Here is a 19,719-nt window from a genome sequence, read left to right as displayed (position 1 = left end):
CGCCGCCATGGTAACCCTGCTGGGTTTGCTCTGCAGCCCGTAAAGGCCTCAGAGCCAAATTACCACCTCCTTTTTCATTGCTAGCCTACATTTTTTAAAAAACATCTCCAGCCAAAATTCCATGATCTGACTGCTTGGTTTCCAGGCTCAGAAAATATCATTTTAAAAGGACTTGGGAACCAGTTAGAACCGCTGCCAATGCTTCTAAATGAAAGCTCATTTCTCTCACACACACTCTCACACACAAAGACGCATTTTGTTTGCCAAACTACAGTATGCTTTTCCTTTTTTATGTAACCCAAGTTTCCTTGGGCCTCCCAAGCCTGCAGGCCCGATGAAATGACACTAACATGTGACCCACAGGAACCCAGATCCCATTGGCTCCAGGTGTTTCTCCCACTTGCTTGCAAGGGCCTTGCCTCCTAGGAGGTCTCTGAGTCCTCTGGGTTGTGTGCCTGGATGTGGCCCTGAACAAATCCACTGCCAGACATAGGGCAGCTTGTCTCCACAGCAGGGCCCGATAGGACCCGCATCACCTCTGTGCTGTCCCTGGAAGTCAGAGCACTTGGTGGTGGGTGAGGAGGCTGCTCCGAGGAGAACCCCTCGCCTCCCTTTGTGCTACACTCAAGAAACACGCCCCAAACCAGGCCACTGTGCCCACTGCCTCACAGGCATTGTCAGCAGATGACCTTGGAGTTTACTCACATGCCCCTGCCAGCCAAAGATCCCGGCCACAGATCCCAGGACCGGTCCAAGTGGTGGCAGGTGGCCCTTCTCAGCATTAAGCTTCCTCCTGTGGCTGAGGGCAAACTCATCATTTCTGCCCTGCAGGAAGCTCCTCAGGCCCTCACCCCAAGAAGTCTTTTGGGTGGCCAGACATGTCCAAGCACGTCTGTATCCACTTAGCCCCAAGTGGGATCCCTTCTCCATCCTCTCCATCCGAGAGAGCCCATTCGAGAAGGCAGGTGGGAGAGCCACCCTCTCCGTGTGGCCTCCTGAGGCTGCCGAGAAGCCAAGCTGGGCCCGAGCTCTGGGGGAAAGGATTGCTCCACTCCAAGGGAAAAGTAAATTGACATCAGATTATTTTCCTACATCTTTTCCCACTTTTTAATATTTGCCACATTGCATTCCACATTCCAATCTCCAAAAGGATGGGAGCATTAATAATATAAAAGAAAGAAGTGAAATTAACTGGACTGTAGAACTTTTATTATTTTCAAGCGTATAAAGCATGAGATTTATGGCTGAGCATAAAGCATGTCTTTGACTTGAAATGTTCTCCTAGAGATACATTAGGGAAACAGCCTGATATGGAACCAGACCTGCAGAGATACAGTGATGCTGCAATAAGCCAAGTTAAAGTTATTTATTGAGTTTGGTCAGTTTTGGTATTTCTCTGCTTCTCTTACTTGGCTTGCCATAGTTTTGCTTACTTTTCAACGCTTTTAAAGTTCTTCATTTAATAAAGAATAAGTAATGCTCTCTCTGTCTCTTGATTTGCTACTTCCCATTCACATTTCTGATGAGTTTTACCTTCCACATGTTACAGGTGTTACACCTGTTACATATATTACAGCATTAAAAGCCCTTCGATAGACATTCTTTCAGTGAATACGTGTGTAAGATCTTCATTTGCTTTTTTACACCTCAACTCAGGCTTCAATTCACACATTTCCAATTTAACCCAGGGTAGATGGGAATCAAAATGACTTTTAGATAAAGGCAAACTGGCTTATCCTGGTGTTTCAATCCAAACATAACACTGAGAAAATGATGTCTGTCTCTTTAGCTCTAGCACCAATCCTCAGAGCAGGAAAGGAGAAGCTAAACAAAATTTTAGCATAAATCCGGACTTTTACATCATTACTTTCTTCAAAGTGTTATAAATATATGAGCAACTATATGCAAGGTCCTTTTGCCCCTATTATTTCACTGAGATCCAGGTCTGCGTGAGCACACAGTGCTCCCTCCTATATCAAGGTTCAAACAATAGATTTCAGTGGCTCTGTCCACATATATAAAAAGAAAATGGTTCCTGAACAAATTTCAATGAACATTTCCCCCTCCAGGAAGACAGAGAGTCGTGGCTCCCGCGCACTCTTGCCCGAGGTTGTACAATGGACGCAATAAAACTATGAGATCTAAAGATGATGTTTCGGCTGGGCGTGGTGGCTCACACCTGTAATCCTAGCACTTTGGGAGGCCGAGGCGGGTAGACTGCTTGAGCTCAGGAATTCGAGACCAGCCTGGCCAACATGGTGAAACCCTGTCTCTACTAAAAATACAAAAAAATTAGCCAGGCAATGTGGCAGGCACCTGATATCACAGGTACTTCGGAGGCTGAGGCATGAGAATCGCTTGAACCAGGGAGGTGGAGGTTGCAGTGAGCCAAGATCACGCCACTGCACTCCAGCCTGAGTGACAGAGCAAGACCCTGCTCAAAAACAAAAGCAAAAAAAACAACAAACAAAAAACCCCCTACCTCTTAGCAAACCAAGAAGAAGAAAAAAGTTCTTAACCTGATAAAGAGTATCTACAAAAGTCTACAGTAAATATAATGATAAAATGTTGAAACCTTTCCTTTGAGATCAGGGACAAAACAAAGATGTTTCCATTACCATTTCAGTTCAAACTGTAATGGATGCCCTAGGCAGCATTGTAGAGCAATTTTTTAAAAATATGTAAAGATTAGAAGAAAAGAAACAAACGTGCTGTTATTCACAGGTAATATGAGTATATACCTAGAAAAATCCATTAGAATTAACAAGTAAGTTTAGCAAAGTTGCAGCAAACAAAAATCAACACAGCAAATTTCACTGGATTTTCCATAACAGCAACAAACAGCTTTTAAAAATATATCATTTTAAGAACAACAGAAAATATCAAATACCTAGGAATAAATATAACAAAAGATGTGCAAAGCCTCTGAATTGTTTCCTGTGGCTGCTGAAACAAGTTACCACAAACTTGGTGACCTAAAAACAACAGAGATTTATTCTTTCACAGTTGTTCTGGAGACCAGAAGTCCAAAGTCAGTATCACTGAGTGGATGCTGGTATGGCGGCTCTATAGGAAAAATCTTTCTTGTCCCTTCCAGCTTCTGGTGGCCTCTGGCATTCCTTGGCTTGTGGCTGCATCCCTCCAGTTTCTACCTCTGTGGTTAATTGCCTTCTCCTCTTTGTGTCAAATCTTCTTCTGCCTCCCTCTTACAATGATATCTATAGGCCCCACCCAAATAACCCAGGAAAATCTCCACATCCCAAGATCCTTAACTCAATCACATCTGCAAATACTCTTTTCCATATAAGGTAACATTTACAAGGTCCCAGGGTTAGGACCTGATATCTATGGAAGTCATTATTCAGTCTACTACAGACTCTATGGATAAAAATTATAGAAATATAGAGTCATTAACAAGACATAAATAAGCAGAGATGTGCTCAAACCATATGCATAGCCTGGAAGGCTCAACATTATAAAACTGCCAATTCTCCCCATATTCATCTATAATATTAAGGCAATTCCAATAAAAACCTCAGCAGTTGTGTAACTTGACAAGCTGCTTCTAAAATCCTTATATAAATTGAAAAGAAAAAGAATAGCCAAGATATTCTTGAAAAAAAAAATGAGGAAAGGAGGGTTGCCCTACCAGATATCAAGACTTCTTATAAAGCTACATAATGCAGAGAGTGTTGAATTGGTATAGAGACAAATAGCCCATGGAAACAAACCCACTTATATGAACACTTGATATGAGAGGTGACGTTGCAGAGAAATTGGGAAAGGATGGGATTTTTGATAAACATGCTGGGAAATAGGATATCTTCATTAAAAAAAAAAAAAGTGTTTTTTTTTGTTGTTTTTGTTTTTGTTTTTGTTTTTCTTTTTGAGACTGACTTGCTCTATCGCCCAGGTTGGAGTGCAATGGCGTGACCTTGGCTCACTACAACCTCTGCCTCCCGGGTTCAAGCGATTCTCGTGCCTAAGCTTCCTGAGTAGCCAGGATTACAGGCGCCCGCCACTATGCCTGGCTAATTTTTGTATTTTTAATGCAGACAGGGTTTTGCAATGTTGGCCAGGCTGGTCTCGAACTCCTGACGTCAAGAGATCTATCCACCTCAGCCTCCTAAAGTGCTGGGATTACAAACATGAGCCACCATGCCCAGCCAAAAAAAAAAAAAAGAAGAAGTTAAAATGAATTCCTACATCATATCAAACTTAAAATCCATTTCAGGTGAACTAAAAATCCAAGGATGAAAGGAAAAGCTATAAGGGTTTTAGAAAACAATACAGGAGAATATGCTTAAGACCTAGGAAGGATTCCTTGAACAAGTTACATTAAAGCACAAATCATGAAGGGAAAATAAGTAATCAATTTGACTACATTAAAGTTAAGAATTTCTATACAATACCAAAAAGAGAATGAAAAGACAGGTCACAAAGGGGAGAACATATTTGCAATACACAACAAAGAACTAGAATTCAGAATATGTAAAAAAAACCCTCCAAGTTAAAAAGTAAATAATAAATCATCCCATTTTTAAAAACTGATTTTAAAAAGATTTGATCAGATTCATCACCAAAAAAGCAGTCAATACACATATAAAAAGATGCTCAAATCATTAATAATCAAGGAAATATAGGCCGGGCGCAATGGCTCACGCCTGTAATCCCAGCACTTTGGGAGGTTGAGGCGGGCGGATCATGAGGTCAGGAGATAGAGATCATCCTCGCTAAAATGGTGAACCCCATCTCTACTAAAAATACAAACTATCAGCTGGGCGTGGTGGCACTCGCCTGTAGTCTCAGCTACTCGTGAAGCTGAGGCAGGAGAATCGCTTGAACCTGGGAGGCGGAGGTTGCAGTGAGCCGAGATGGCGCCACTGCACTCCAGCCTGGGTGACAGAGCTAGACTCCGTCTCCAAAACAAAAAAAAAAAGAAATGTAAATTAAAACCATAATGAGAGACATAGATTTATTCACCATTTGGCAAAAGTTTTAAATGCAATACCTGTTGAATTGAAACTTTTATCATTTGATGGTAACAATTTTTGTCTCTAGTAATGCTTTTTTAAACTTTTTTTTGAGACAGGGTCTTGCTCTGTTACCCAGGCTGGAGTGCAGTGGTACAATCATAGCTCACTGTAGACTCAAGCTCCTGGCACGAGTGATCCTTCTACCTCAGCCTCCTGAGTAGCTGGGACCACAGATGAACAACCACACCCAGTTAAGGGTTTTGGTTTTTTGTTTTTTTGTTTTGTAGACACGGGAACTCACTATGTGGCCCAGGCTGGTATAAACTCCTGAGCTCAAGCGATCCTCCCGCCTCAGCATCCCAAAGTGCTTGGATTACAGGCACGAGTCACTACATCCAGTCTTAAACTGTTTTTATTGTGGTAAAATACATATAACACAAAATTTGCCATTTTAACCATTCTTCAGTATACAATTCAGTGGCACTAATTACATTCACAATGTTGTGCAATTATCACCACTATCCATTTTCAAAAGTTTTCATCACCTAAAATGGAAACTCTGTATCTATTAAGCAGTAACTCCCCATTTTTTCCTCCTTCAAGCCTCTGGTAATCTCTAATTTACTTTCTGTCTCTATGAATTTGCCTATTGTAGATATTTTATATAAATGGAATCATATAATATTTGTTCTTTAATGCCTGGCTTATTTTGCTTATGTTTTCAAGGTTCAGCTATGATTTGAAGTGTATCAGGACTTCATTCCTTTTTATGACTCAGTAGTATTCCATTGTGTGTCTATATCACATTTCCTTTATTCATTCGTTGATGGACACTTGGGTTGTTTCCGCCTTTTGGCTGTTGTAAGTAATCCTGATATAAACATTGGTGTACAAGTACCTGAGTTTCTGTTTTCAGTTCTGTCGGGTATATACCTAGGAGTGGAACTGCTGGTTCGTATGGTAATTCCATGTTTAACTTTTTGAGAAGCTACCAAACTTTTCCATGGAAGATGCACTATTTTCAAATAAGTCATTTTCACTTACAGCCTATCTTGTCATATTCATGTAGCTTGCCATCTTTCCTTGGGTTGGGATTTGCCTGGTGTACCTTTTTCCAGCCTTTCACTTTCAACTTTTCTGTGTCCCTGTGTTTTAGATGTCTTCTATACTTGTTGTGATTATTACCAATGTACTTGGATTTCCTAAATTCCATTTTTTTTCTTCTGTCACTTTGGGAACTATATTCTATAATCTTAGTTTTCATAAAAGTTTAAATATCCATATTTAACTTCACAAAGTCAGAAGTTATCTTTATCCTCTTGCCACATCATAAAAAGAGCCTTATGTTTTAACCCTACTCATCTACTCCTAAGTTACAATATTATTGTCTAGCATTTTAGTTCATTATGGACTGTTTTATAGCTCCTAAAATATTACTGTTATAGACAGTTAGTGCTTTAGATTTACCCTCATTTAAAAGTGTTTTGTTTTGTTTTGCTCACCATTCTTTTTTATTTTTTAAAGAGATGGGATCTTGCTATGTTGCTCAGGCTGGAGTGCAGTGGCTATTCACAGGCATGATCATAGTGCACTACAGTCTTGAACTCCTTGGCTTACGTGATCCTTCTGCCTCAGCCTCCTGAGTAACTGGGACTACAGGTATGCGCCACCACACCCAGCCACCATTCATTATGTTGTATCTTAAGCCTTTGTGGGATCATTTTCCATCACCTTAGCATTTATCTCTGGGACTACAGGTATGTGCCACCACACCCAGCCACCATTCATTATGTTGTATCTTAAGCCTTTGTGGGATCATTTTCCATCACCTTAGCATTTATCTCTGGGACTACAGGTATGTGCCACCACACCCAGCCACCATTCATTATGTTGTATCTTCAGCCTTTGTGGGATCATTTTCCATCACCTTAGCATTTATCTTTGGAAGATTTTAGTGAGAGTCCCAGTTTTTATTCATCAGATAGCACATTTTTCCCATCAGTCTTCAAATTCGGTTTCATGCATTATTTTTTCAGCACTTTGAAATAGTTCCATTGTCCTTGTTCCCACTGGTGCAGTTGGGAAATAAGCTGTCAGTCTAATTATTGACTTTTTGTGGGTAGTCTTATCTCTCTGGCTGCTTTTTCGATCTCTTCATCTTTTGTGTTCAGTTTCAAAACAATGTGTTTAAGAATGCAATTTCCTTTAATCAGCTTAAGATTTGTGAAGCACTCTAAATTCTAGGATTTGCCTTTAATCTGGTCTAGAAAATTCTCTAAAAAGTCAAGAAGCTTTGACTTTTCTCATTTTCTATCACTCTCTATAGTAAATGCTGCATTCTGGATTATTTCTTCAGACCTATCTTTTTGTTCACTAATTCTCTCTTCAACTGGGCCTAATCTGTTTATCCATTCTAATTTCAATTGTTATATTTCATTTTCAGTCCTTCCTGAAATCTGCCTTGTCATTCTTTTATTGTCTTATTCCTTTGTCATACATTTGATTCCTTTTACTGCTTCTGATACAGTCAGCCCGTTGTACCCATGGGTTCTACATCCATGGACTCAACCAACCATGGATCCAAAATATTTGTTTAAAAAATATATAAAATTATAACAATAAAAAATACCAATTTTAAAATACAGTACAACTATTTACACAGCATTTACGTTATATTAGGTGGTCTGTTTTGTTTAGAGACAGGGTCTTGTTCTGTCATCCAGGCTGGAGTGCAATGACACAATCATAGCTCACTACAACCTTGAACTCCTAGGCTCAAATAATTCTCCTATCCCAGCCTCCTGAGTAGGTAGGACTACAGGCACAAGCCACCATGCCTGGCTAATTTTTTTATTTTTATTTTTCTAGAGATGGTGTCTCATTACGTTGCCTAGGCTAGTCTCAAGCTCCTGGACTCCAACAATCCTCCCGCCTCAGCCTCCCAAAGCACTGGGGTTGCAGGTGTGAGCCACTATGCCTGGCTGTATTAGGTATTATAAGTCATCTACAGATTGCAGAGATGGAAATAAAGCTTCCCTTCTTTCCTCTCTGAAGGTTTGCTGAAATGAGCTGATGACAGATTAACAGGAGAAAAGGCATACAAATTTCATATGCACATGGACATGGGAATCCCACAAATATGAGACTCAAAGCAAGGACACATGGCTGAAATTCAAACACCTTCTTTATAAGGAAGAGGAAAATGGGGTGGGGAGCTGTTTTGGAAGGGTAGTAAATAATTTCTAGGGAAAATTAATCAACCTGGGAGGCAGACATTCTTATAAATGATTATCTTAGAAAACTGAATATGATCAGCAAATTATAGGAAGGTGAGGGGTGGAACTACATTGTGAACAAAGGTTGCCTTATGCAAATAGTCTTTCAAGTAAACTCTCAAAGCTGCTCTCAGAAGAACAGATGAAAAGTCTATCTGGGCATGATGACAACTTTTAGTCTCTTTCTCTTCTCCAGTGGTTTATCTTTCCTGGTTATTTTATAAGATTCCTAGAAAAGGGGGTCTTAAGACAATTGCATTTATTTGGAAAGTAGTTTCCTTAGTCAGATAAAGAGATTCTAGAGAGTTTCTCTTCTTTTGAATGGGGGACAATTACATGAGGCCAGGAGTTTGAAACCAGCCTAGGCAAACATAGCAAGACCCCATCTCTACATAAAGGAAAAAAATCAGGTGTGGTGGCATGCACCTGTAGTCCCAGCTATTCAGGAGGCTGAGGCAGGAGGGCTGCCTAAAATGTTTGCAGTCTTGGCAAATTTGATTCTATCATTTGTAGTATCTTATCTTCCATGTGTATGATTTTGGATTTTGAGATTTTATGTCTTGGAATACTTATGGGAATGCAATTCTCCTGCCTTGGCCTCCCAAAGTCCTAGGGGATTACAAGCATGGCTTCAATTAATAAGTTTTAAATTGCATGCCATCTGAGTAGCATGATGAAACCTTGAGCTGTCCCACCGAGGACATGAAACACCCCTATGTCCGGTGTCTCTACCCTTATACACTACCTGTCCATTAATCACTTAGTAGCTATGACGGTTATCAGATCCAAAAAAAAAACAAAAAACAAAAAAAAAAACAGTATAAATATAAATAGGGATTGGTACTATCTGTGGTTTCAGGTATCCACTGGGGGTCTTGGAATATATCCCTTGTAGACAAGAGGGGATGACTGTATATAAGACTTTTCTATCAAGGGAGGTTGTGATTAAGCAAAAGGAATAACATCACACAGAAATGGACAGAGTAATTTGTGTAACTTCTTATCTCCTTTTCTTGGGAAGAGGGTGAGCGTGTCTTCATTTCAAAAGGGATAGCTGATTCATGGCAGGCAGAATCACGATAGTCTTTTTTTTTTTGAGTCGGAGTCTCACTGTCGCCCAGGCTGGAGTGCAGTGGCGCGATCTCCACTCACTGCAAGCTCCGCCTCCTGGATTCGTGTCATTCTCCTATCTCAGCCTCCCAAGTAGCTGGGGCTACAGGGGCCCACCACCACGCCCGGCTAATTTTTTGTGTTTTTAGTAGAGATGGGGTTTCACCATGTTTTTCTTTGGAACTTTAAACATGAGTTCAAGGGTGAGTCTAGATGTGTGTTGCAAAGGGTGTACTGTGCTGGACAATGTCTGCTGAATATTCTGCACTAATAAAAAATTAGCTGCATGTACTAGAGCATACCTGTGGTCCCAACAACTTGGAAGGCTGAGTTGGGAGGACAGCTTGAGCCTAGGAGGTCAAGGCTGTACTGAGCTATGATCATGCCACTGCCTTCCAGCCTAGGCAACTGGGAGAGACCCTTTCTCAAAATAATGATGATAATAATAATAATAATAATAATAATCAGCCCTATCTTCTAATAGAACTAGGAATGCACAAACTAATTTATACAAATCTGTCCCTGCTGGGAAGACAAAAATCATTTAAATTCCCAGTGTCATGTCAGCAAAGTCAATTCTGTATTCAGAAGCCAGCTTATTTTCACCACTTCAAGCACCAAAAAAAGACTACATATATGAAGAAGTTTCTAAATTAGTTTTTTTCAAACAAAGAAATGCTCTAAACTTTAGTAACACCACATGGGTCCAAGTTAACAACCAAGAACAAAAGATAGAAATCCTACAAAGATTCCCGACACTTCCTAGGTTTCTACGTAGCAGCAATGAAAGTAAATTAATAATAAATATTGGATTTACATTTTATTCAAAGGATAAATACAAAATTAAGAAAGAGTTCAAATTCAAAGAAAATATGCTTGATATTTCAAAACAATTCTACATACAAAGTACAACAGGAAAAAACCAAAAGCCCCCATAAATTAGAGTGGCTAGACACATTCAAGTCTAGCAGAAAGAAACTTGGAATTTAATGCAATGTTATTTCTCTTGCCTAGAAGCTAAAGCCTTAATTGTCTCAGATATCTTCCATCTCCTTATGGGCATTACTTGAAGATAACAATGGAGCAAGCTTTTTAATGAACTTGCCATAGTGAAAAACCAACGACAGATGCCACACTGGAAAGAGGACAACAACGTAACCTAAAAAGGAGCTACTGGCAGAAATAACAACTAGTAATACTGATAACATCTAGATCTTTGCAGACGTTTAGAGTACTGTACAATCTTAAATTACTGTTTATCAACCTTTGGGTCTCACAAATTAAGAATGTACTTTACAATCTTAAATTATTGTTTATCAACCTTTGGGTCTCACAAATTAAGAATGTACTAGTTAAGAACCAAGGAGTTATACCCAGTTCACAATACTGTTTCCTTCACTTGCCCTTTAGATATAATGGATCTGGAATTCTCAATGAGTGTTACATGGTTTGGGAATTCTGGTAATTTTCCTTCCATGACCTCCCTATACTTACCTCCATTTCCAAATATACAAAGCTGAGTGACAGAGGCAAAAATTAATTCCTAAAGGTCCAAAGGGTATACAATACCTGTCAAATTTGATATGTCTGGGCAGGACATGGTGACTCACGCCTGTAATCCCAGTACTTTGGGAGGCCAAGGCGGGCAGATCACTCAAGGTCAGGAGTTTGAGACTAGCCTGGCCAACACGGTGAAACCCCGTCTCTACTACAAACACAAAAATTAGCTGGGCATGGTGGCACGCGCCTGTAATACCAGCTAATCCAGAGGCTGAGGCAAAAGACTCGCATGAACACGGGAGGTGGAAGTTGCAGTGAGCCGAGATCGCACCACTGCATGCCAGCCTGGGCAACAGCGCAAAACTCCATCTCAAAAAAAACAAAAACAAAAAAAAGTAGCCTCTGGAAAAAATGACGCATGTTAGTGGGGCAGCCTTAGGCTCTGGTGCAGAAGAAGAGAGAGGGAGAGGTGGAGGAGGGAGGGAGAGAGAGAGAGAGAGAGAGACCAAAGACTGGGCTGAATTCTACAAGCAGGCAAAACAGCACATCTATCCATTCAAATCACCCTGGCATAACTGTCTCCTGAAAAACGTAGCAAGTGCTATAACCACTAGGGATAGACTCTAGCTTGCTGTTCATAAAAGGATTCTGTAAGGGAAGCTTTGCTCTATAATTAACAGAGTGCCAGATATTACAGAAACTTTAGATTGTCTTGCTACTCACTGACCTTAAATATTATCCTTTCTTTTGCAACTATCAATTCACTTAAAAGTTTTAATCATTGCATACCCTATAAACTTCCTATAAACAATATGTTATTGCAAAACGTTTTAAAAATGTGAGAAAATATCTGTGGAGTGTGGTATCAGAAAGGGCAGAGCCTTTGTTTTATCTAACGATTCTTTCCCAAACTGGGAAGTTTGGGTAGAGACAGTGGCTTTTGGTAATATTTAGGCAGTGATTTCTTATTCTTAAAATCAACAGTAATGAATAAAGTTTTGACATCAGAAGTGTTTACAACTAAAGTAGACACTGATTACGTTCTTAGTACAATACAATTTTTAACATAACTACAAATGTGTATACGCTTCAAATATTAGCAAATTGCTTCAAAATGAAATTCGAAGCAAGTTTTTGGTAATTTATTCACAGTTCAGGCTTACTCACTGGACTTAACAAGACATGAGGAAGAAATGACCAACTGGCTCAGAAAACTAAACATTCACTTCAAAAATCACAAAACTGAAACAAAGATGATTTTAAAATTTCCACTTCTCAAGAAGTGTAATTTAAACAAATACCAAAAGCTTTATTTAAGCAAAAACACATTCAACCACATAACATTCAAAAAGCTAACAGGATCATTTCTACATTCATTCTGAAAACAGTGTAGTAAGAAAGGTAATTTGAGAATTTTCAAAGATGTTCTCGCTAGCCATTATTTATGGTAATTACATACCATTTTGATGTCAAGCTATTACAGACTTAAAAGTTAATACAGCATAATTTTACAATCGTGCTTTCACTATGATTTTTATTTTAACCCTGGATATTATTGGTTTGAAGCTAATATTATCAGTCCTATTGGTTGTCACTGTCACAGATCTGAAGATATGTTTAAATTCATCAAGCTAGGAAGATATCAAAATATTAACAATCTTCAAGTATAGTGAGAAAAAAACTGATTTAAGTGTTAACATTTCTAAACTTGAGACTAACAGCAAAAACAAAGTAATCTGAAACCTGTTGTTTCCATGGGCAAAATACTCTGCCTGGTATTCTTGTACAAAAAATTTACTAAATATGTGAATATCATAAAATGAAAATATCATTCCCTTCCATTTCTTTGGCCTTCACAAATTCAATGTGACTATGATCCTTTTCAATAATACTTTCAATGACATTGTGCTTCTTTAGAAAAATCACTTAAGTTGTAGCATACAATAGTTAACATTAGTTCTTTTATTGCTATGGTATATGCTAATTTTTTTAAAAGGGGAAAAAAAAACCCAAAGAACTTCTTAAAATGTTTGTTAAAGCAAACATTTCAGTTGGTTTCCTTTCTTTGAAGAATAATAGAAATAAATGTCAGAGGAGTATTACTAAGGAGCCAGAACAAACAAACAAAAAAACAAAAAACTCCTTTACTCCCATCCTCAGAACTAACTCAGGACAAGAGATCTATATTCAAAAAGATAAAACAATCTCATGTCAGTAACTACCTCCTATGAAACCTAAGAGAGAAAACCTGTAATAGCTCTCTTAACCAACAGCCCCATCTGCACATCACCAAGCGCCAGTTCCCTTTGGGTAGCAGTAATGCTTGTTTTTCATCTTTGCATATTAAGGACTGTTGTTAACAGATTTATGGGTCATTTGTAGCTTACTTTGCAAATACCTTTCACTTCTTATGAAACACAATATGCCCCCAAACATGGACCATTATTCAAGTAGACAAAATCACTCACTCACAGCAGTTTAACAACCCACCTCCACTCCATCTTCCCATTCTCTCACCCTATGCCTTCCAATGAACCTAGTCTTTGTTCGTGATGAGTCCATCTGGGGACAAATACTGCCCTAATGATGATGTAATTTTCAACGTCTACCACAGTGACTTTCCCATAATAGGTATTAATAAACACTTGTTGACATAGTTATAATAAGCTAAAAATAGTTAACATTAATTTTTCTCTTTATCTTTTATTCTTATGGCATAGAATTTATTTTAAAAGACTGAAAAACTGATTCCAATGTAATAATCATTTACTGGGCCACATGCTAGATGACAGACATGCCTCCCTGCCTAAAAAGGGCTCAAAGGAACTCTCAGTTATACATGAGTGAATTAAAACTTTAAATGTACTACAAGAAAGAACTTTTTATATGAAGGATTCTTTATGTAGAGTATCTTTTTTGAAAAATCAGATTTTCTTATCCTGTATTACACTGGTTTTAATTGGGCATGCTCACTTTAGTGGTGTGCCTCATTACAATGTCTCTTTTGTGTTAAGAATTAACTTATAAAAGCATTTAAAAATCACTACATCAAATGGGATAGAGAGTAAGAAGACAGGAGAGAGAGGAGAAACCATGTTTTTTGTTTTGAGTCAGGAGGGTCTCACTCTGTCACTCAAGCTGAAGCACAGCGGCACAATCACAGCTCACTGCAGCCTCAACCTCCCAGGCTCAAGTGATCCTACTACTTAAGCCTCCCAAGTTGCTGAGACTACAGCGCAAGTCACCATGCCCAGCCAATTAAAAAAAAAAAAAAAAATTTTTTTTTTTTTTTTTTTGCTCTGTCACCAGGCTGGAGTGTAGTGGCGCAATCTCGCCTCACTGCAACCTCCGCCTCCTAGGTTCATGCGATTCTCCTGCCTCAGCCTCCCAAGTAGTTGGGACTACAGGCGCATGCCACCATGCCCAGCTAATTTTTGTATTTTTAGTAGAGACAGGGTTTTCACCATGTTGGCCAGGATGGTCTCGATCTCTTGACCTCATGATCAACCCGCCTCGGCCTCCCAAAGTGCTGGGATTACAGGCATGAGCCACTGCGTCCGGCCAAAAAAATTTTTGTAGAGACCAGGTCTCACCATGTTGCCCAGGCTATTCTCCAACTCTTGAGCTCAAGCAATACTCCCACCTCAGCCTCCCAAAGTGGAGGCTGGTATTACAGGCTGAGCCACTGCACCCGGCAGAGAATCCATGTTTGTTTGGAAAATATCACTTCTTTGTTCTTGATTTTGGTTTTTGATATTCAGTTTAGAACTTACCCTAGCTTTCAGTATGTTTGTGTGTGTGTGTACACATGTGCTTTATAGAAAGACACACACAGAGGGAGACAGAGATTATGCAGACTAATGACTGACTTCACATATTAGTTTTAACTTAGAATGCTGAATCATACTTTAAACTATAAGAAATGCTACAAACCCACACAAATTGTGTTTGTAAAATGTTAATATACAAAACATAAGAAATGACACTATACACACACTAGCTGACTTACACAAAATAATCTTAGAAACAATTAAAGTAGATTAATATAGCTATAATAGCCATATATTATATATAATGTAGTGACCCTATTTTATTCTTAAAAAGATCAGGTTTCTAGTCACCATGTATGAAAGTCCTTCCAAATTACCTCAAAATATAACAAATCTTTCTCTAACCCTAAGACACAAGCAGAATTCTATGCTTCTCTGGCAACAACAATAACTATTAGAAAATCTTAACCTCACCAAGAAGTTCAAACAAGAAAAGAAAGAAAAGAAAGGAAAAGACAGCTTACTTAAATAATTGTGCTAAATAGCTTACCTTCACAATTTAAAAGTAAAAACCTTTGAAAAAGAAGGACTGTACCAAAAACAAACACACTCTCCTATAGCCCTGAAGATCTGGCCAGAAAAGCTCCATTAAGAAATTATTACTCACAATTTTGGGGGTATCAAATAATAACATTCTACTTTAAATATTTTAATCCAAATTGTCAACTTCCATTTCTGACACTTACAAGCTGAACATACCCCAATATCACTCACTATTTATATCTTCTTTATTCCTAAATATATTTCAGGGGTAGAGCACAGAAAATACAGAGAGGAAAAATACCTAGGATATAATACTAAATTTGGTGCCTATCAGTGTAAAGCATACATACCTTTTTCTGAGCTTAGCCTACCACATATACTTAGAGTGAAATGATGAGGTCAACGACCTGCAAATCTTCCAAACAATCACAAATAACTTCTAAACTGGCACTAAGGGACTAGTTTTACGCAACAATACAGTGAAGGAAAGTTAAAATTAATTACAGGAAATTCTTCCTTGTGACAAAGTTGAAGAGAATACTGAATATATCAATATTAATTTAATAGCAGCTCTGTGTTGTGATTTTAAAGAACAAGATAAAATATGTCATTCAGCAGTCATTTAAAAAATAAAAGACTACAGATACAAGGAAATAAAAACCACTTTTAGGAGATGAAAACACAAAGAAGTAGGATACCCAACATGTACACATCCCATCTTCAAATTTAAAGTCATATTGTCAGTTGTCCAAAGCAGCTCAAATTTAAAGTTTGTGCTATAAAATTGTGCAAATATGTTAAGGATTGAGACCCACCAATGCACTACTGTAATATTTTGCTTCCTAAATTTCTTCCACCTACAGATAATAGACAAGTCTGAGAAACTAAGGCTAACCAAACTTAGATATAAATCCTACCAATAAAATTTCAGTTTTAAGTTTTACAGTTTGATTTAAAAACAAAACAGAAACAAATTTCAAAATAAATCGTATCTTCTCTTAAAACTTGGCAAACTTTCCCTAACTGTCCAAGTATGAGCATACACTGCCACTGGCTTTAGATACTCCAATTAAATGCACCACTCTTTCACTGGTCGGAATGAAGTATGGTGAAACAAGTACCAATTTTTAGAAACATATTGTCTTCTCAGATTGAAGTGGAGGGTCCAGAAATGCAACACGCAGCATTCTTTAAAGAAAATAATAGCTAGAATCTTTCTGATACAGATTCCAATATAGATTAAATTATTCAAAGTCCTCCGCAAATTACTGGGAAAATATAAGAGGTAACTTCACAAAAATCACATATTGAGTGGAATAATTATAACTGATATATAAATAAGGATTTACTAAAAAAAGGCTTCAAGGGGTGATATTTTAAATCAAGGTTTTAAATACAAAAGGTGTCTTGTGTTGCTTAATCGTACAGTTTCGTACATTTTGTATAGACATTCTTCACTCTACAGTCACAGATTTGGCAAGATTCCGTGGGAAATCAACCTGCAAAAAGAAAAAAAAAAAGCAAGATTTGAGAGATTATATAGACTGGGGAAGGGGGTGGTTACTATAAGCAAATTATTTTTGTTTATAAAAACAGAAAACAATACGTTCATTAACCATCTTTATTACAGACTACAAAGAATTAGGTTAGAAAATATAATCACATAATGTGTCCTGAAAAAAACTGAAATTGGTTAGGAAAAAGCATTCTAAAGGTGCCAGTTCACACAGAAAGAGCTACTGTGGTCCTCTACAGAAGTAGTAGCCCTCATAGGGGACACTAAAAACAAAAGCACAATGTTTTGGTTGCCACAATGGCTGAGAAACCAGGAATGCTACAAAGTCTTCAATGTGTGGGACAGTTCCAAACAAAAAAGTATTGTCCTACCAAATGCCAATAGCTGCCCTATTAAGAGATATGAGGTTATATTAAGAAAACAGGTGGAGACTACCCAAGGTGAGTCACGATCTTGGAGGTGAACCCCAACGTTCCTTCAAGTTCTATGGGTAAGAAGATGTTGTGATGTAACCTACAAATTGGGCCATGAAAATACAACAGGTGACAGATATATATTTGATAGATTTCTCAAACACTATTGTTAAAAATTTAGGAGAAAAAAATCAGAATGTATCCAGGTAAAAAACCATCCCAAGATTTCTGCAGTGATAGATGACTTACATCATAGCCTCTCAGCACAGCAAGGTGGAAAGCCAGCAACTGTAAAGGGATCACGCTGAGAATGCCCTGCAAGCAGTCCACCGAGTGGGGCACCTTGATTGTTCTTTTTGTGTTCTTAATGGTCTCAGTATCCTCCTTATCACAAATTACCACAGGCCGCCCCTAGGAAAGAAAATCACACACATACACAACATCACTGGTGGGCAAAGGCAGGGCTATAGCTTATGAATGTGCAAAAATTGCAATGCATAATCCATATGAAGCCTCACGGACAGACTTCTTTAAATTCCTGTGTAGTAAATCTGATTGGTATTACTTATAGTCAAGGAAACAGAAGCGTTATGGGATCCAGTAATTTGTTTAAACTCATGCAACTAAGAAATACCAGGCTTAGTACTTGACTGCAGGTTTGCCTAATTTCAAAGCTCAAGTTCATTACCACCACATCGTGCTTAGGGAATAATATCTTTTGGAATTTATATAAAGCCAATTGATCTGAAGAAAACTCAATTATATAATATTAAAACCTAGATGTTAGATTTCCCCTGAAATATATCACGTGTGTGTATTTTTTTTTTAATTTATTTTATTTACTTTTTTAGAGACAGGGTCTCACTATGCTACCCAGGCTGTATTCAAACTCCTGGACTCAAGTGATCCTTCTGCCTCAGTCCCCAGAGTAGCTGGGACTACAGTCATGTGCCACTGCACCCAGCTGAAATATATACTTAAAAATATATTAAAATACATTTTTAAATGTTTTAGAAGTATTAAATTAAAAAAGAGTAGCATATGTTAACTAAAAGAAGACAGGATGTGGAGACCAAGACCTCAGTTCTGGTCTTGGTTCTGCCCAATATGAGATCTACGACCTTGGTCTTCTTAAAGCTCTAAGCATCTGGGCCAGGCGGGGTGGCTCATGCCTGTAATCCCAGCACTTCGGGGGGGTGAGGCAGGTGGATCACTTGAGGTCAGGAGTTCGACACCAGCCCGGCCAACATGAAACCCCATCTCTACCAAAAATACAAAATTAGCCAGGCGTGGTGGAGTGTGCCTGTAATCTCAGCTACTCAGGAGGCTGAGGCAGGAAAATCACCTGAACCCAGGAGGCAAAGGTTGCAGTGAGCCAAGATTGTGCCACTGCACTCCAGGCTGGGTGACAGAGCAAGACTCCATCTTTAAAAAAAAAAAAAAAAATTCTTAAGTATCTGATTCCTCACATGTAAACCTCAAAGGCTGTATTCCAAAGTAAATGAGTTAACACGTGAAAACATGTTTTGTAAGTCATTCAAATAAGCTAGCGTGACTCCCCTCTTTGATCCCCAAGGTGTTCTCACAGTCCCCCGACTTACCTGCCGAGCAACCACTTGCTGAAGAGCATTCTGACACTTAGCATAAGTGTGATCTCTCATGATGATCATGATCACAGGCATCAATTTATCCACCAAAGCCAGAGGCCCATGTTTCAATTCACCAGCAAGGATGCCTTCAGAGTGCATGTAAGTAATTTCTTTGATTTTCTAATAGGAAAGAACCAGATTTGTCTTCAATCCACTTTTCAAAAATCCATGTTTAAGTAAATATTATAAAAAGCATCTGATATGTCAAGCCACTGTCTATCTATCCAAAAGTATTAAAGGACCACTGATCTATAAATGTATCTAACAAGTTAATAGATCACTATTTCTATATTATCAACAAGTAATTGGAAGTTTTAAAGCTCCACCAGGACTTTTTAAAGATTTTAGATTATCATGAACATATTCATACTTCTGGTTAACCCTTTTTTTTTTTTTTTTTTTAAGACAGAGTCTCGTTCTATCACCCAGGCTGGAGTGCAGTGGTGTGATCTCGGCTCACTGCCACCTCCACCTCCACCTCCTAGGTTCAAGTGATCTTCCCGCCTTAGCCTCCCAATTAGCTGGGATTATAGTCATGCATTACCACATCCAGCTAATGTTTTTGTATTATTAGTAGAGATGGGGTTTCACCATGTTGGCCAGGCTGGTCTCGAACTTCTGACTTCAAGTGATCTACCTGCCATGTCCTCCCAAAGTGCTGGGATTACAGACGTGAGCTGCTGTGCCCAGCTTGACCTCAATTAAATTTCTTATCTAGAGAACTTAATCTTTATTCATATTTGAACAAATTAACCCAAGTTACTTGCTAAATCCAAGTTTGTCATGCTAAAATCTACTCTTTTTGATTTTCACTTTTGAACAGAGTTCTCTGTTGCACTTTCTCAAAGTAAACAAACCACAATGCATAAATACAGAAGCACTTTCAAAAGTTCTACCTATTTCATTCATTTAATGTAAAAATATATGACTATGTGTCAGGTCTGCAGGTCAATGGACTGATATTAAT

At 38.4% G+C, this 19,719-nt stretch overlaps 1 protein-coding gene across 3 annotated transcripts in view; it reads right to left on the bottom strand.

Moving 5' to 3' along the window:
- Positions 1 to 15,719: 15,719 nt before the first annotated feature.
- GFPT1 (glutamine--fructose-6-phosphate transaminase 1) overlaps positions 15,720 to 19,719 on the bottom strand; it is a 62,235-nt gene continuing 58,235 nt past the window's right edge. For 2 of the 3 annotated variants that reach the window (XM_054474108.2, XM_063648643.1), the window contains 3 exons: positions 18,705 to 18,872; positions 17,353 to 17,514; positions 15,720 to 16,673 (listed from right to left, as the gene is read on the bottom strand). In XM_054474108.2, the coding sequence (XP_054330083.1) occupies positions 16,629 to 16,673; positions 17,353 to 17,514; positions 18,705 to 18,872 (375 nt within the window). In that variant the 3' untranslated portion in view covers positions 15,720 to 16,628. Of the gene's footprint in view, positions 17,515 to 18,704; positions 18,873 to 19,719 lie in introns of all 3 variants that reach the window. The other variant, XM_063648644.1, reaches the window with a different exon arrangement.

The sequence above is a fragment of the Pongo pygmaeus genome, chromosome 12 (assembly GCF_028885625.2).
Source record: "Pongo pygmaeus isolate AG05252 chromosome 12, NHGRI_mPonPyg2-v2.0_pri, whole genome shotgun sequence".
In the NCBI taxonomy this organism is placed as follows: domain Eukaryota; kingdom Metazoa; phylum Chordata; class Mammalia; order Primates; family Hominidae; genus Pongo; species Pongo pygmaeus.
The sequence above is the reverse complement of the archived record's forward strand: the minus strand, read 5'-3'. Positions and strand labels throughout refer to the sequence as shown.